The 17,018-nt window shown below is 42.2% G+C and overlaps 1 protein-coding gene across 1 annotated transcript in view; it reads right to left on the bottom strand.

Annotated features, from left to right (window-relative positions):
• DDX10 (DEAD-box helicase 10) overlaps window positions 1-17,018 on the bottom strand; it is a 167,335-nt gene that overhangs the window by 51,325 nt on the left and 98,992 nt on the right. Inside the window, exons 14-15 of the mRNA XM_053385784.1 lie at window positions 11,099-11,212; window positions 8,209-8,370 (exon numbers count right to left, since the gene is read on the bottom strand). Coding sequence (XP_053241759.1) covers window positions 8,209-8,370; window positions 11,099-11,212 — 276 coding nt within the window. The remainder of the gene's footprint in view (window positions 1-8,208; window positions 8,371-11,098; window positions 11,213-17,018) is intronic.

The raw sequence follows: 17,018 nt of genomic DNA, 5'->3' as shown, positions 1-17,018 counted from the left end.
AATCAGAGCTGTGCCGTGCCAGAAACAAAAATGGGGGAGAAACAATGAAGAAACACACAAATCATAATCATACTATTTTTGCTTCAATGGGTAGCTCTTATTTTACGACTGGGCTTTTATCTGCAGGCTTTCACAATGCTCGATATCACTCAGATTTTCAGATTTTGCTAAACCGTCATAACTTATTCAAGAGGCAGTGCTTTCTGGGAGGCTGCATGTCCATATTTCACATTAAGAATATGAGATTGTATCATTTGCTTTTGCTTCACCATAAGCCATTTACATGGAAAGAATTGGTGATTAAAATCAAATGACTTGTACGCTTGAAAAATAGAGCTATTGTGCCTTAAAGGGAAGCACTGTGTTTTATTCTGAAACACCGCCAGGCATGCTAACGTCCTCTAATATGCAGTTCTACTTTTCATATGTGTTACACATCTCTAATGGAAAAAAGCAACAACAACAAAGTCCCTGTAAGGTAATTCATTTTGGGGGTCACTGCATGCACGTTGCAAATATGTAACAATGTCAAAATGCAAACAGTAAATTTTATAAACACCACGTTTTCGGTTGGTTATTAAAATCTTGTTATGTTTCACAATTTCCAGAAAGTAACCCAAATTATATCCCCCCATAGTATTGCAATTAATGAAATGTCCTCTCAGTAAAATGGATTGGCGTGATGGGTAATCTCTGCCACTTCTGCTCATTCTTGAAAGCTCTTTTTTACCTCATTCACAACTTACCCTTTACTCACCACAAGCTCTGCCTGTTTTCATTTCCACACCCGTCCCCATTGTAAGTCCGTAACCCTCAATAGACTGTGTGCATAATGGAGCCCCTCTCTCTGTCTCTCTCTCCTGTCTTTCTGGGGAACCAGGAACTACTGATCCCCCCTCGCTTGGGCCATCAACTCTTTTCCGTGAGGGGCCTCCAAATGGATCACTTCTTCCATGTTCACATTTGCATTCATTCTGGGCTTTCAATGAGCACACAACACATGACCACATTGCACCAAAACCCACCTGGCCAAACAGCAGAAGCAAGGAGGTGGCTTCTAAACCCACAATGCTCTTCTTTTTTTTTTTTTGGCCAGGTATTATATTTTGCTTTTAAAGGCTGTAATCAGACTGATGTCTTCACAATTGATGACGACTAATTAGCCACCAAGAAGTTGCTTCGTTCCTATGACCGTTAAGAAGAAACCACTCAGCTCAAAATCAGGGAAGCCCAGCCGAACAGCTGAACTAGATATTTCTCTACAGCTAAAATGTTAGCTAGGTACTTAACAGAACATGAATATGGCAGAAGACTGTGAAATTTCTGGCTGGGAGCCACGTAAGACCGGCAAGACAAATGTGAAGCAGCATCAGTGCGACATAGGTGAAATTGTGGCAGTGCCAAATGAAGGTCGGTTTTGAGGAAAGATTCAAAGCAGCAGCTAACTGTAAGGTATCCAATATCCTGATGGGCATGAACAGGTCGGTAGCCTTAGCATGTTATCACAGGATAAAATCACAATATAAAAAACAGAATACATAATCAAAATAAAAACAGGGAAAAAACTGAATAACACACCCCCCCCCAAAAAAAGAAACACATTTTTTAAAAGAGCATTGGATGACAATCAGCCAAAGGGGTTGTTAAAGAGGAACATTTTTGCCTGTCGCCTAAAGGTATATAATGAAGGCACCAGGCAAACCTCCCTGGGGAGAGCATTCTACAAATGGGGAGCCACTGCAGATAAGGCCCGTTCTTGTGTTGCCACCCTCCGGACCTCTTGAGGAGGAGGCACACGAAAAAGGACCTCAGAAGATGATCTCAGGGTCCGGGTAGGTTCATATGGAAAGAGGTGGTCCTTTAGGTATTGCAGTCCTGAGATGTTTAAGGCTTTATAGGTCAAAACCAACACTTTGAATTGGGTCCAGAAACTAGTTGGTAACCAGTGCAGTTGGATAGGCTAGAATCCAGCCTTGGATCTCAAAGTTTAAGTTTTATATATACAATTCCATGAGCAGAATGGCATAGCATTTTGCCTAAGAATGAGTTACACAAATCCAAACTAGCAGGCATTGGAATTGCAGGGTGTGGGGATTATAGAGGTACTACAGGGAACAAGCTACTGCTTCCAGGTCCACCTTTCGTTCTCAGAGTAACATTCTGCGCTGAATTGGCTGAGCATTTCAGCTGCAGCATTCTCTAGAGTGACTTTCACACATTACATAACTAGCTCTGTATCAACTCACATGGGGAATGACTTGCAGAACCTTTTCCATTATATGTAGACGTTGTAGCCTAAGGGCAAATTGGTGGATGTTTGCGCTGCAAAATTAATTACCCATCCACTGAATTTTTCAAAAAATAAATGTTCTCCTGTATGCACATAGTAAATTTTCACTATTTGAAGAGAGGGAAAATGTAATTTTCTAATCATAATTAATACATGACCTTACTGTTTGCCTGGGGATATTTGTCAGACCGTACCTGCAAATTAGGCAGCCTACAGATTTCTCAACCTTAGCTTTCCATTAAAAAGAGGGAGGGGAGAATCTTAAAAATCTCTGTGTGAAATAAGGTATGTTCGTGTGGGGGAACAGTATTACTTTTAAAATGTGTTTAATTTTCTTGTCATAAGGGGACGGGGAGAAAAGGCCAAAGTTTCCTCCTAAATAAAGAGTATTAGATTTATTCACCGAAAGGCTGCTGTAGGTTGGGACATTTATCATAATGTCAAAACCCTACAGGCAAGTGGGATTCAGATAAACCTCCAGACTCTTGACAGTCAATACTTTGAAGACATACTGTACTTCCTAAGTATTTTAATATGCCTGCCAAGGTGTCACATTTGGGGCACTGTCAAAAGCGCGGGGGGGGGGACACATCTTAAGACGACAGAGGAAGAAATACCCAGAGTAAGTGGGTGAAAAGTATTACAGATTATGAATATGTGCATGAGGAGATGAAAATTACAGCTGCTCCTGCATTGTTTGGGGGGGAAGACATCTTGACAGATTTGAAGGAAGTTATTCTATTTACTGCAGTAATGAACAACAGCGCGAAAGTTCTGCTCTGAGTATTTTGCACCCATTAGTATGCAAGAGCTACACCTGTTTTTTGGCCAACTTACTCAGAAGAATTAAGTTCAGCTATGTCTAATGGGGCCTACTACTCCAAAGTAAGTGCATGTAGGACTGCTGCCTAGAACGGCAGCATTTTTCAGCCAAACATATATCCTTGCATCACTGCATGCCAGCCACCCACAACCTCATGTCCTCCAGATTTTTTGGACCAGAACTCACCTGTGACTATTGGCCATCCTGGCTAAGGGTGATAAGGAGTCATAGTCCAAAATGTCTGGAAGATCTCAGGAAGGAGAATGCAGCTGTACATTATCACTCTATATGCTATATACTGTTTAAAGACAGATCTTCCAAAACAGTGGTTTTTGCAAGTTCTTGTTGAGTAAAAGTGTTTGTTTTTAATTAATCCCAGTTTGAATTTATATCCAAATCAGTCAAATACTTAAAGGAGACCAAGAGAAAAATCCACCGAACTACTGGACCATTTTAAGTTCTAAGGGAGTAATTTTGAAGCAAGTGGTTGGCAAAGCAATTCTAATGAGTAACTTTTATAGAAAAACTTCCAATGATTCAGAAGGAAAAATCTCACTTCCCCCAATTTAACTATACCTTTACCTTTACCTACTTTAAATGAGGAACATTTCTGTCTTCAGGGGATCCACCAACATTAGGGTGGGATCAGAATGGTACTATAAATGCATATTACCTGCATTAGAAACCTGCGTTAGAACCGCAAAGCAACTCTGCCATCAAATTGCAGCCTCTGCCCTCACTCCCCATCTGCAATAATGGGGAATTAATACTGACCTACTTCGCAAGGTTGTTGTAAGGATTAATGAGATGTGTGCGAAGTACTCTGGGCACTTAGAAAGGTATCATATATACCCTTAATCTTTTAAAAACCATTCCTGTTGTTTGTAAACCTGGTAAGGGTGTTGTAAACTCACAACTGCATAATATTAAAAAGTCAACCACCCCCCATTGCAGACAGTGTCTTGCTGGGTAAAATAGTTCCATCCTTCCCTTTTGATACAAGGCATTTGCCATTAACTTTCAGCTCCCTCTTGTTTGAATGCTGTGAAAGTACGGAAAGCAAGATCGATCTGCGTTTTATTATGCTCTTCATAATTTTAAGTACCTAAGTCAAATCTATTAACTCTTCTTTCAAGGTTAAGTAATTTGAGAGATCAGATTTGCATACAAGTTCCATTTTCCTTCTCTTCAGAGCTTGGTAAAAGAGCTGCTTGTTTCCCCCCAACTTTATATAAAGGATAAAGGGACCCCTGACCATTAGGTCCCGTCGTGACCGACTCTGGGGTTGCGGCGCTCATCTCGCTGTATTGGCCGAGGGAGCCGGCGTACAGCTCCCGGGTCATGTGGCCAGCATGACTAAGCCGCTTCTGGCAAACCAGAGCAGCGCACGGAGACGCCGTTTACCTTCCTGCCGGAGCGGTACCTATTTATCTACTTGCACTTTGACGTGCTTTCGAACTGCTAGGTGGGCAGGAGCAGGGACCGAGCAATGGGAGCTCACCCCGTCACGGGGATCCGAACCGCCAACCTTCTGATCGGCAAGTCCTAGGCTCTGTGGTTTAACCCACAGCAGGCATAAAACCAGGAAATTCAGTATTTGACTCCTTTCTGTTTAACATCTACTATTTAGGGACAATTTTGAAGGATTTCTATTGCACACACTTGAATGTCTCCTACACAGTGTAACTTTCTCTTAATTTCTATCACTTTGGTATGTCAAGTATTAGTTTGCTCAGATTATCATAGCTTTATGCATGCAGCTGTGGTATGGGAAATGGGCCAATTATGAAGTTTTCCAAGCATGGGGAATCCGAGAACAATATAATTCATTAAAATACAAACCCCAAATTAATAAAAAAAAATTGAAAATGCAAGTAAAGCAATTAAATTCCAAGGATAAGAGGTAATGAAGAAGTGTGAGGTGAATGATTGCAGTATTATAAATCAATGAACCAGTTCACTGACAAATTCATGAACTCTGAAAATTAGGTTTTTGTACTTTTATTGCCAAGTTACAAAATACTTTATCAGTCACTCCTTCAGACTTTTAAAAATGCGTAAGTGAACAACCCACATTAATCTGACATTTATTTTAAAAAATAAAATCAGCTAATAGTTACATTGGAAGAATGGTTTTATAGTACATTCTTCACAATGAAAAGCATTTTTTTAAAAAAAATCAAATTTATTAGCACCCTTATTATTGGATTCAAAGGGTATTTATTTTTATACAATGGACTTCATTATCCTTCATGAAATGAAAGGAACTTGAAACGGTAATGAAATAGTATTAGCAGGAGTATTGACAAAAGAATCTAAGTGACTCTTGATTTAGAATACGACTGCAATTTTTATACTGCATTTGAGGATCCCTGTATAATTGCAGCTTTTACATACAGATCAGACAATTTACTTCTGTTTCAAAGAGATGCAGAAGTATTCCTTCTGGAGAACTTGTGGGCTGCATTTTCATGTTCCCATCTGACAATTCTGCTAAGCAATTTTGTGATTCATTATGAAATCTTACATATCTACCTGGGAGTCTCACAAAAGTCCAAGGAACTTGTTTCTGAGAAAGTGATCACTAAGTCCCAGGGAAATATGTCATAAGCCCCCACCCAATTAGTCTGCAGGTAAAGGGGGAAAGACCCAACAGCAGAGGCAGCCAAAATGGTATCCTTTAGATGTGCCTGGACTTCAACTCCCATCAACTCCAATGATACAGTCAACGGTCAGAGATGGTGGGAGATATTGTTCACCTATAAAGGGCACATAATCTCTGCCAGCAGAGATTACCAGGATTCTAGACAGCAATACATGAGGTTGCTGCCAAGAATGGCAACTTCATGTCAAATTCTCCTCCTGTTCCCCTAATGTATAATTATGGAGATAGGCCACCATCACATTCTCAGTTTTCCTACTACCACCCCACATTACTAACTGCCTCTTCAGGGGCAGAGGGGAAAAGGAACATAAAATGAGGTGATCTCATCATACATTTCTATAAAGGTACACTGTGGGAGAGGGTAAATCCATTTTTGGGAGAGAGTGCAAGGAGGAGCCTGGCTCCTGATATGATAAAACTGTAATCAACAAGGATCCCAACACTGGCCCATGGCTACTTAGGGAGCAGAGGCAAGCAGAAAGATGTGAGTAAAATAAATGAGGAAGCAAGGAAAATCAAAACTAGGAATGTTCCATGAGTGGATGAGACCTTGAGGAGAAGGAAAAGGAAATGATGGAAGATTATGGAATCAGAATTTTTCTACAGAGATGGCTCCACTTGCTGTTTGCAACATGGTGGTTTGAAGAAGTCCATATATACAGGAGTCATCTCACCAGAAGGAATGGGGTGAGCAGCAATTTCTGGACTACAGCTCTAGAACAGGAGTGGTGAACCTTCCCCTCACCCCCTTAGGATGGACTGATGACCCACAGGAAAAGTCTATCATGGTCTGCTGCTGTCGGTGGACAGAGCCAAACCCAACCAAGAGCTGGAAGTGGGTGGGGCTTGCAGGATTGCTTAACACTCCCTCTGTTCCCCAGCCTTCACACACATGTACACACCACAGGAAGCATTTTCCAGAACAGACGTCTAGAGAGTAAGAGTGGGCTTGCAGCCTCTGCAGACCCAGGTGCTGCTGTGGGCCACGTGAAAACAGACTGAGGGTCTCAAGTGCTCCATCCCAGTTCTAGAGCATTCAGAAACCCCTTCCATGCTGGTGAAAATCTGTATGTGGGGCTGCCCAGAGACTGCACATAGGAAGTAGGAATCAAAAGGGATGAGGGCCAGAACACTGTTAACTCTGCCGTTCAAGATGATATACTGTATTAGCATTAAGCCCCACATGCACAACACCAACATGCAATGTTAAATTACAGCTGATGTTCCTGGCTAATTACAGAAGACAAAAGTAGGCATGCTATTTCCACCCCCTGCCAAATAATAAAACATTCTGCTACCATCTCTTCAGCCTCTCCTTGTCAGGAACCTTTCAGTAAACTTTTAATAGTTCCTTAGATTCTTTGAAACAGGGATTATTTCTTCTTGTATCTATCTAGAACAGGGCTCTGACCTGTTATAGATTTTTAGGCCCTATCAACAGAAATGCTATAAATAACAATAATGAGGAGAATGATCAATGAGCATTATAGAGATAGAGTAACCTTTGTAACTATTCTCTGCTGTCAAGTTCACAAACTTTCAGCTCTGGTTTATGACAAATAAATGGCCCAGAAACAATCTTTGCATTTTTATGGCCTACAATTTACTTTTTCTTTTTAATGCCAAAAAGGGAGTTTAAAGTACCGACATTAAAGCTTTACATTATAGCTGAAATCAATCACATTATAGCTATGACACTTCCTGAATAATTCATTAGAGTTTCAATCACATCTATGAAAAATGTAGGCATTTAAATAAAATGTATTATGTCGAAGGCCTCATTGATACAGGACTCTCTAGTGGTCTCTTCTTGGTGGTTTACAATATCATGTCCTCTGCTATAATGACCCTTCAAACATTGCCCTGCTTTCTGCCTATGAGCATCAAGAAACCAAAATTTAACATTGTCACAATATGGAACGAGGAAACCTTGGCTCTCTAGAATTTGTTGGACTACAACTCTCCTCAGCCTCAGCCAGTATGGATATGGGAGTTGTAGCTCAATGACAACTGGAGGGGACACAGTTTCCTCATTTCTGAAATAGAGTAAGGGTCTGTTAGGCAACTAACCAGTGTGGTTTGGTTGCATATTGGCTTCCATGTCACTTGTAATAATTGAAGCTAGAAGGTCATATGGGAGCGGCAGGCCATCACAGTCACTTGTCAGCCACGGTTGCCTGTCCCCAGGGAATGGCAATGGTGATGTGAGAAACAGTCATGTTGTCCACTTCTACTGCCTCATCTCCCCAGTTCATACAGTGGAGAAGAACAGGAAAACATCATCCAGACTCTAGAAAATGCTTTAAAAAATCCAAATGTTTTGGAATGGATAAATGTTATGCAAAATCCTTCATTCCCCAGGGTACACATGTCAGCATTTCACAGTGTTTTGTCTCCAATATTCTGACAAATGGAGGGAAATCAACTTACCCTGTGTTTTTCTTTAATCTTCTTCCTATATTCTTCTTTGTCAAATTTGTCCTCTTCCTGCAGCCTCTCTTTTGCTTTGTTGAGACTGATTCCACCACTGTCGTCGTCATCTTCTGCTTCGTCATGAACAGATTTTTGTGCGGGTGGCCACTGCTGAATTAGCTGGATTTAAAAAGAACAATGCAAAATATCATTGCATCACCCTACATTCTGATTCTGATTCAAGACTTGAATCAGACTTGAAGTACACGACTTGAAGTGCTGTCACTTATGTAGCCAAAACAGGAACAGCCACAACACAACCAGAGAGGTGTCAACAGAGCTGGAGTAACCTCAAAGTCTGCAGAAGTACAAAAAAAAGGGGAAATCTAACTTGGGCGGCCCTGAAAATAGCCCTGTGAGCACTGAGTGTCCTCAATGGCCACAGAATAATGACCAAATGCCTCCCCCCCCCAAAAAAAAAACCCTAGATAGTTGGGGCAGTGGAACAGAGTATGTCTGCCTGATGATAACAATGGACAGGGGCACACAATACTGCAAGTTTGTTGTGGGTCCCACTGGTAAATTCAATTCAATGTAATTGAACTTTTAATTGCAAATAATTAGTTGTCACAATGTTTTATTTGACGGCAACAACTGTGTAACTCAAAATCTTACACAGAACCGATAAGAGCTGCTTCAAGGAAAAGCAAGCACCCTAAGCTAATAGGTATTCATTTGAAATTGGCGTATTTTTCGCTCTATAAAGACGCACCCGACCATAAGACGCACCTAGTTTTTACAGGAGGAAAACAAGAAACAAGAAAACAACACAAAGCCTCTTGAGCGAAGAGGCAGGAGCGCTCTGGCTGCGCTCAAGAGGCTTTGTGCAGCTATTCCTGAAGCCAGAAGAGCAAGAGTACCGATCCCTCTTGCTCTCCTGGCTTCAGCAATAGCTGTGCAGCCTGCATTCGCTCCATAAGAAGCACACACATTTCCCCTTACATTTTAGGAGGGGAAAAGTACGTCTTATAGAGCGAAAAATACGGTAAGTGTAAAGAAAGATAGAGGGCAGCAGCAAGGCGTTTGGGATCCAAATAAAAGGATTTTGCAGCGTGGAAGGATGGCAAAGTGGCACAGCAGGATGATGAGCTTCTTGGAATTATTGGGAAATGGGGAGTTAGAGTGTTTGGAGAACCAAAAAGTCTCAAGGTCTGCTGCATGGAGAGAGAGCGGGGAAGGAAGAACCAATGGATGTGCAATGGTGACTGCAAGGTCTCAGGCACATTGGAACGACAGGATTATAGACCTGGAAGAGTCATTGAAAATCAGCTAGTCCAGCCCTCTCCTCAGTGCAGGATCTGCAATGCAGCATGCACTGAGCTGGCAGGCAGAAATGCACACATGGACATAAGATTTCTCATACTGTACTTCCTAAGCACCTACAACAACTAGGTGCTGCATATAGTATGTGTTGTCTAAAGTATGTGTTGAGTTATACAAGTATTATACAAACTGATATTGTCAAATGCAGAGGCTTCGGAAAAGGCCACCCTTGTGTCTTTAAAGTCTTGTTTTCATATTTCTCTCCCTCTGAGATCAGCTGAGAATATATCACCAAAGCCCACATTGCTACTTCACATTCTGAACGCAGCGCCGCATCCAACACGATCATTCCTCACACAAATTCATAAAAACCACTCTTAATACATCGACCTAATTATAGAAACTGACAGTTCAGCATCCATGGCTGCCACAGAAACACATTATAGGGCTTCCTAAAAAGAAGGAAAAAACCATGGCAACTTTTTATCAAGCTACTATACTCACTTATCCATCGTCTGCAGTTTCAAATTAGCCTTTGAAACAGCAATGCGCTGTATTTATTTTAAGAAGCAAAGCATTACGACTTCAGCTTAATCAGAGCGTTTGTCGTAGCCTTCTGTGCAGCCAAACTAAATGCTTCGTTTTCAGGCAAGAAATCATGGGCCATTGTAATCTGCTTGTGATGCATTTCCATAGAAATTTAGTACCACAAACATGGCCACAGTGATAATCATCGGTCAGTGTAGTCTCAAAGACTGCATTTGGCCTACTGTGCCCTTGAGACTATAGAAGGGGGTCAAAAGCTGTTGCATGCAGGAAGGGAGAGGTGGGCCTCTGTTCCAAACCATACTGTGAATAACCAGTATTTCACTGGTAAAGAGCATGTGCAAATTCAGCAACACCTACCTGCAACCTAGCAACACTTCCTCTTTTCTTCCACCCTGCATGTTACTGTACAGTCACATTAGATTGCAGAAGGAATTGAAACTGACAATTGTCACCATCTGCTATGGAAAAGGCCACCAGTATTTCTTCCTCTTAGTTTTATTGTGGTTTTGCAGACCCCCGAAAAGCACATTCCTGGTAATTAGCATTTTGCAAATCACACATCTAAGTGCCTGATAATGAAGACTAGGAGATAATTTTTATATTTTCAGTGAAAACACAGTGGTGCTCAGGCTTATGAAGAACAATGGATATTTTTTGCTTAACTGGTAGTTTTCAAAACCGTGATGAACTCTGGGGTTCCTCTTGGGAACTTCTTTGGGGGTGTTCAACAAGATCACTAATGACAAATATATCTGAAAAAGAGCCTGACAACCATTATCCATCTTCCCTACAGTGTGCAGGGAGTACTGGTGGAATTCTAATCGGCTAGGACAGTATCAACTGAATATGACAAAAATCCTTTGCAAGGTCTCAGTATTCCAAAGCCACTTCATAATTTATTGGCACACCCCAATGTGGGAAGTGTGTGCCAAAATTTGAAAATTTGAAAGCTTGTGTTCTAGGCCCAACACCAACACACACACACACACACACACACACTTCTTAGTATAAGCCAGCCAGTTTTCTTAGATCTTACCTCTCCATCTTCAGTAAACACAATTTTTGTGTTTACTTTAAATTTTCTCTTCAATACTTTTTTAGCTTCTTTTGTTTTAGTTATTTTCTTCTTCGGCTTTGAATTTGATGTACTCTATAAAAGAAGAGCAGAAGACAGACAGCATGGTTAACTTTTAGCAAAGAGGGATTCCAGGACAAGGATGAAAATACTCCACTGCCATCAACCAAAAGGTACATCTGTGCTACAAAGAGCACATGTGGTGTTGTTGTATTAAAATTTATTAAATTTTTATACCACCCTTCATCGAAAGATCACAGTGGTTCACAACATAAAAATACAAGTTGAGAACACAAAATGCATAATAAGACAAAAACAAACACAAACCAATAGCTCCCCTCCCACAAATACATTTAAAAACTGCAGCAAAAATAAGTCTAAATTTATTCCCACCAGCTGATGCCCAACCCATAAAACAAGAAGCTACATTGCTTTCAGAAGATGCTCAGGCTCAGCCTTTAGTGAACCTTGTAGGGGAAAAGGAATTCTGAATATATCTTCAGAAGCATAAAAGAATTAATACATAAACCAAGAAACGATTGCCACGACTTATATGTTTGGGTTTGGGATTTCACAACTGGACACAGCTTCCAAAGGTGTTGATGTGCAGACATCTGAATCACCTTCAGAGTAAAATTTTATTACTTTGTCAAGCAGCCCTCTGTTGCCAAACGAACCCCTCTAGGACACTACAGAGGCAGTGAAAAACTGTCTCCACATTCAAGTAGCAGCTCCACTAATGAAATGTGAAGAAAAGTTTGTGATATGGGACACCTGTATGGCCTGGAAAGTGTCTACTCTTTTAAAGTTTCTTACAAACATAATACATAATATTCAAAGTAAAACTGAGAAGAAGAAAGACGAAGAAGAATTTAGCACTACAAGGTACCATACAAACTTAGCTCAGGTATCTTGCATGCCAAGCCCTTTTTTGCTGGAATCGTTTGAAATAGATGCATAGCATGCCCCCAGGCCAAGAGCAATGAAATTAAACAAGGAGAGAAAATTGTTCCTTATTTCCTGTTCTATTGCTTCCATCTTAGTAAGCAAGAAATGGATATCGTTAAGTGTGCTCTCCACAATGATTTCCATCCAGAATAAGGGGCAAAGAGAAATGAAGGCATGAATATACATTTCCTTGTGGGCTTTAATGAAAATTACATAGTCAATCATATCTTGCCCTCTGGAATCCAATTTTTAACCTGCCACTTTCAATAACTACCTCTAACATTAGGAAAACAGGCAGCCGGAGGCAATTCGGCAGGGAGGGCTTAAAACTGATTCAGATTTCATCCAGGTCTCCAGCAATGGCAATATTGATTCCATTTTGAATGTTTTGGAAGAGACTCTGTTGGCTTCCAGAAACAGGTGAGCAGGGAGCCAGGGGCTTATTTCAACTGTTCCAGGACCATTTCAGCATCTACTGCACTTTACATCCTAGTACAGTCCTGCTGTGTTGGATGAGTTTCAGTTGGTAAGGCCTGAGGATGTGGACAAGGTGTTTGGATTGGTCAGGACAACCACTTGCACTCTTGCCCCTCGTGGCTGAAAAAAACTTGCAGGGAGGTGACAGCTGGCTGGGCCAGGGAGGTGATCAACACCTCCTTACAAGAGGCGGTGGTTCCTGCCTGTTTGAAGGAGGCAGGGGTAAAACCACTCCTTAAGAAACCCTCCATGGACTCAAAAAACTTAAGTAACTACTGGCCAGTTGCTCCTCTCCCCTTCTTGGGCAAGGTTCTTGGGTGGGTGGTTATGGACCAGACCTAGGTGCTCTTGGAGGAAACTGATTCTCTAGATCCATTTCAATTGGGGTTTAGGCTCGGTTTTGGCACAGAAACTGCTTTGGTCACCCTGTATGATGACCAAGAGAGAGATGGGGGAAATATATCCCTGTTAATTCTCCTCAACCACTCAGCAGCTTTTGATACCATCAACCATGGTATCCTTCTGGAGCAGCTTTCTGAGTTTGGGGTTGGTGGCACTACTTTGTTGTGGTTCTGGTCCTACTTGGATGGCCACTCCCAGAGGGTGATGCTTGGGGAGTCTTTTTCAGCTCTGTGGAGCCTTCAATGTGGAGCCTTCAGGGTTCAATTTTATCCCTTATGCTAGAGATTTTCAACATTTTTGGGTCCATGGTTCCCTTGACCAACTACCTTCTTTCTGCGGTACCCCTGTGAAGCTCAGGAGCCCAGTTATGTCACACCTTGCCTGCAGAGCCGGCAGCTCCTCATCCCTTTTTGAACCCCCTCCCTTGTGGAGTGTTTCTCCCCTCTCCTGGGGAGTCCCTTTGGCTGCCACCCCTGATCTCTGAGCTGCCCTTCCCCTGCCCCCGAGAGATGCCTTCCCACAATGCCCCACAGGGGCCTGGGAAGCACCCCCTGGTCAGCCCCAGATGCACCATTTGCCTGGGGAGCTTGTAGCCAGGGCTGCTGCAACAAACAGCTATGCAAACCTTTGGGAGGCAGAGATGCAAGAGGGCATCAGAGGAAGGCAGGGAAGGAGAGAGAGAGGGACAGAGGCCATTGTGGCCTGTGTCACCCCTAACCATCATTCAAGGCACGCTAGTAATAATAATAATAATAATAATAATAATAATAATAATAATAATAAAAATAAAAAATTTTATTTATATCCCGCCCTCCCCAGCCGAAGCCGGGCTCGGGGCGGCTAACAACAATAAAACAGTACAACAGTACAACACAACAACACACTTTAAAATCATTCATTGTAAAATTAATTCAGAGCTCCGCGAAGATTGCCGAAGGAGGGAGTCAGGCTGTGCCCTGGCCAAAGGCCTGGTGGAACAGCTCTGTCTTGCAGGCCCTGCGGAAAGATGTCAAGTCCTGCAGGGCCCTAGTCTCCTGTGACAGAGTGTTCCACCAGATCGGAGCCACAGCCGAAAAAGCCCTGGCTCTAGTTGAGGCCAGCCTAACCTCTCTGTGGCCTGGGACCTTCAAGATGTTTTTATTTGAAGACTAGGGTGCCATGGGTGCCCTCTTGAGAGTCCCATGGACTGCAAGAAGATCAAACCTCTCCATTCTGAAGGAAATCAGCCCTGAGTGCTCACTGGAAGGACAGATCCTGAAGCTGAGGCTCCAATACTTTGGGCACCTCATGAGAAGAAAAGACTCCCTGGAAAAGACTCTGATGTTGGGAAAGATGGAGGGCACAAGGAGAAGGGGACGACAGAGGACAAGATGGTTGGATAGTGTTCTTGAAGATACCAGCATGAGTTTGACCAAACTGCAGGAGGCAGTAGAAGACAGGAGTGCCTGGCGTGCTCTGGTCCATGGGGTCACAAAGAGTCAGACACGACTAAACAACAACAACAACAACAAGGGTGCCATGGCACACTAGTTGAAAACCACTGCCTTATGCTATTTAACATCTACATGAAACTGCCGAGTGGTGTCATCTGGAGTTTTGGAGTACAATGTCAGCAATATGCTGACGACACACAGCTCTACTTTTCCTTTGCATCTGCAGGTGAGGCAGTGGATGTGCTGGACTGATGTCTTACCTTGGTAATGGCTCCTTCATCCGCTCCACACCTACACCAAACAGGCTCTGTGAATACTGCAGAAAAATCTGTTTTAGGGTCTGTGTTTCCAGTACGTGTGATATAAAAGAGGCTGGGAGAAAAAATATGAAGTACCTGTTTTATCTTCTTTTTCTTTCTTTTTTTAAAGAGTTGTGCCTCCAGTTAAAAGAAGAAAAGTGTTTACCAAGGGCAGGTATTAGCTTTGATGCTGAACTAAGAACATTATTTTGCTGACATTAACAAAATGTTTCTTTCTGCCCCACAACACTCAGAAACCTTTGCTTTCGAAGTTGTGGAAAGTACTTTTGATGGAGGAAAGGGCAACATTCTATGATGAGATGAAAAGCTGCAAGCTATACGTAGTGCCAATTAATGCTGACAAGTTCATTTCCACTTGCAAAATGAGCGGAACAGTGATACACACACACACACACACACACACACACACACACACGGCATGCAGAAGAATTTGCCTGAAGATGTGAAGGTTCACAGTGGGGGAAGACAACAGGGGTAACTCCAGCAAGTGCCGCTCCCCTAGGCCCTCATAGATATCCCACACACCCTTGGCCCCCAATCTCCCCCACTGTGGTTCAGAAGGTACATAATCTTACATAGTAGGTAAGATGGTAGATCTCAAGAGAAGGTTTCATGGAGCAGATGCCCCCCAAGGATAAGGGGAGAACTTCAAAAAGCATGATGCAACCAGGAAACCTAGATGAAAGTGAGTATGGATGGTGGCATGCGGATGAAATACCCTTGCCAAGAAGGGTTTAATTGAATAGTTTGAATTGCTGTACAACTGCTATTAGTTTGACAAAGGCGGCCTGCTAGGTTTTTAGTTTATTACACTGTGGAGCTGACAAATGCAAATTGTGAATTATGAAAAACAACAGGCAGGAGAAATAATTATCTATACAGTCCCAAATGCAAAAGTATGCCTTTTTGAATTAAGTTACATTGAAGTAAGCAGAGCTGCTAATATTTTGGCTTGCGTATGTGCCAGACTGGTATTAAAGCACACCTGAATGGTGTCACATCATTAATTCAGAAAAATCGCACTACTTCACACTTCCTCATTATCCTTCTTCCAGAGGCTGTACAATGGCATACCTGGAAATGGAGATTCTGAGAGAATTCTCAAATAAATGCAAGAGCAAAACAGGGGTGTTGTTGCAGAAGACAAAGCTTCTCCAGCCCAAACAAGCAAGAAGTTGCTAATTTTAAAGAGCTCCAGTGCCAGATGGCGACTGCAATCGCCAACCTGGTGCTCCCCAGGTGTTCTGGACTACAACTCTCATCAGCCCCTGTCAGCATGCTGCCCATGATTTTCAGTTTTGAGCTTTGTCATGGAAGGAAGATGGGACAGGAACATGAACAAAGCAATGCCCATGCATTGAGAGGGTTTCTGGTGGGCCCATATATTTCGTATCCCAATCAACATGCCTTCACTTCCTCCTCTACCAAACCAGCCTATGCCACAGACTCCAGGTTCTCTAAAAATCTGAACCTTGGAAGCAAGATAGAGTACGCTAAATAAAGAGACGAAGTAACGAGATGCAAATGTGCATAATTTATGACAGCACAATTTGAGTTTCCTTGGCACGGAGTACACACAGCCTTGGGTACAGCTGGCAGTAAAAGGTCTTTTAGTCAAGGGCTTTATTGTGAGATTTCATAGCATGTAACTATGCAATTAACTTTGTCACTGTGGCATTTAATGGACTCTTTAAGCAAAGAATATATCAGCGTATTAGCTGATTTGGTAAAATAATTGACATAAAATTGCTTTGTAAGCAGTCTAAATCTTCCACATAAGGTAAAAGGGAAATCTGCAGTTAGCCTTCGATTTGATTGCCCTGGGAATTCTGCACGAAGGATTTTAAGAGTGTATTTACTTTGGTTAACATATACACGCTGAGCATATTTATGCAGAAAACAATCTTCTGTTTCACCAAGACGCTTTGTTAGTCCTGGAAAGGCTGAGCAGCATTGTTTTGTTTCACCTGCATTTAGAGATGCTTGTTTCTTAAAACTGAGGGTAGGTGATTCTTAAAAGAACAGCTTTCTGAAAGCCAAAGCAAGAAGTGCATTGGCAATGTTTGGACAATTCCCCCCACCCATGAAAAAACCATGGTAGGCTCAAACTTGATTGGTTCCTTCCTGTCCTCTTAATCTGCAGGGAATCTATAGCCCTCCAGATTTGTCTGAAATCCAAGAGAGCTGCTACTGGCCTGTGTAGATGATACTATTTCTAAGAGAGGCTCAGTGGAAACTGGGCAGGCTGAGGCTGCACACAGAAAGCACTGTGCAGTTAATAATAATAATAAATTATTTGTA

The sequence above is a fragment of the Podarcis raffonei genome, chromosome 4 (assembly GCF_027172205.1).
Source record: "Podarcis raffonei isolate rPodRaf1 chromosome 4, rPodRaf1.pri, whole genome shotgun sequence".
Taxonomy (NCBI): Eukaryota; Metazoa; Chordata; class Lepidosauria; order Squamata; family Lacertidae; genus Podarcis; species Podarcis raffonei.
Note: the sequence above shows the minus strand (reverse complement) of the source record. Positions and strands in the feature narration are given on the sequence as shown.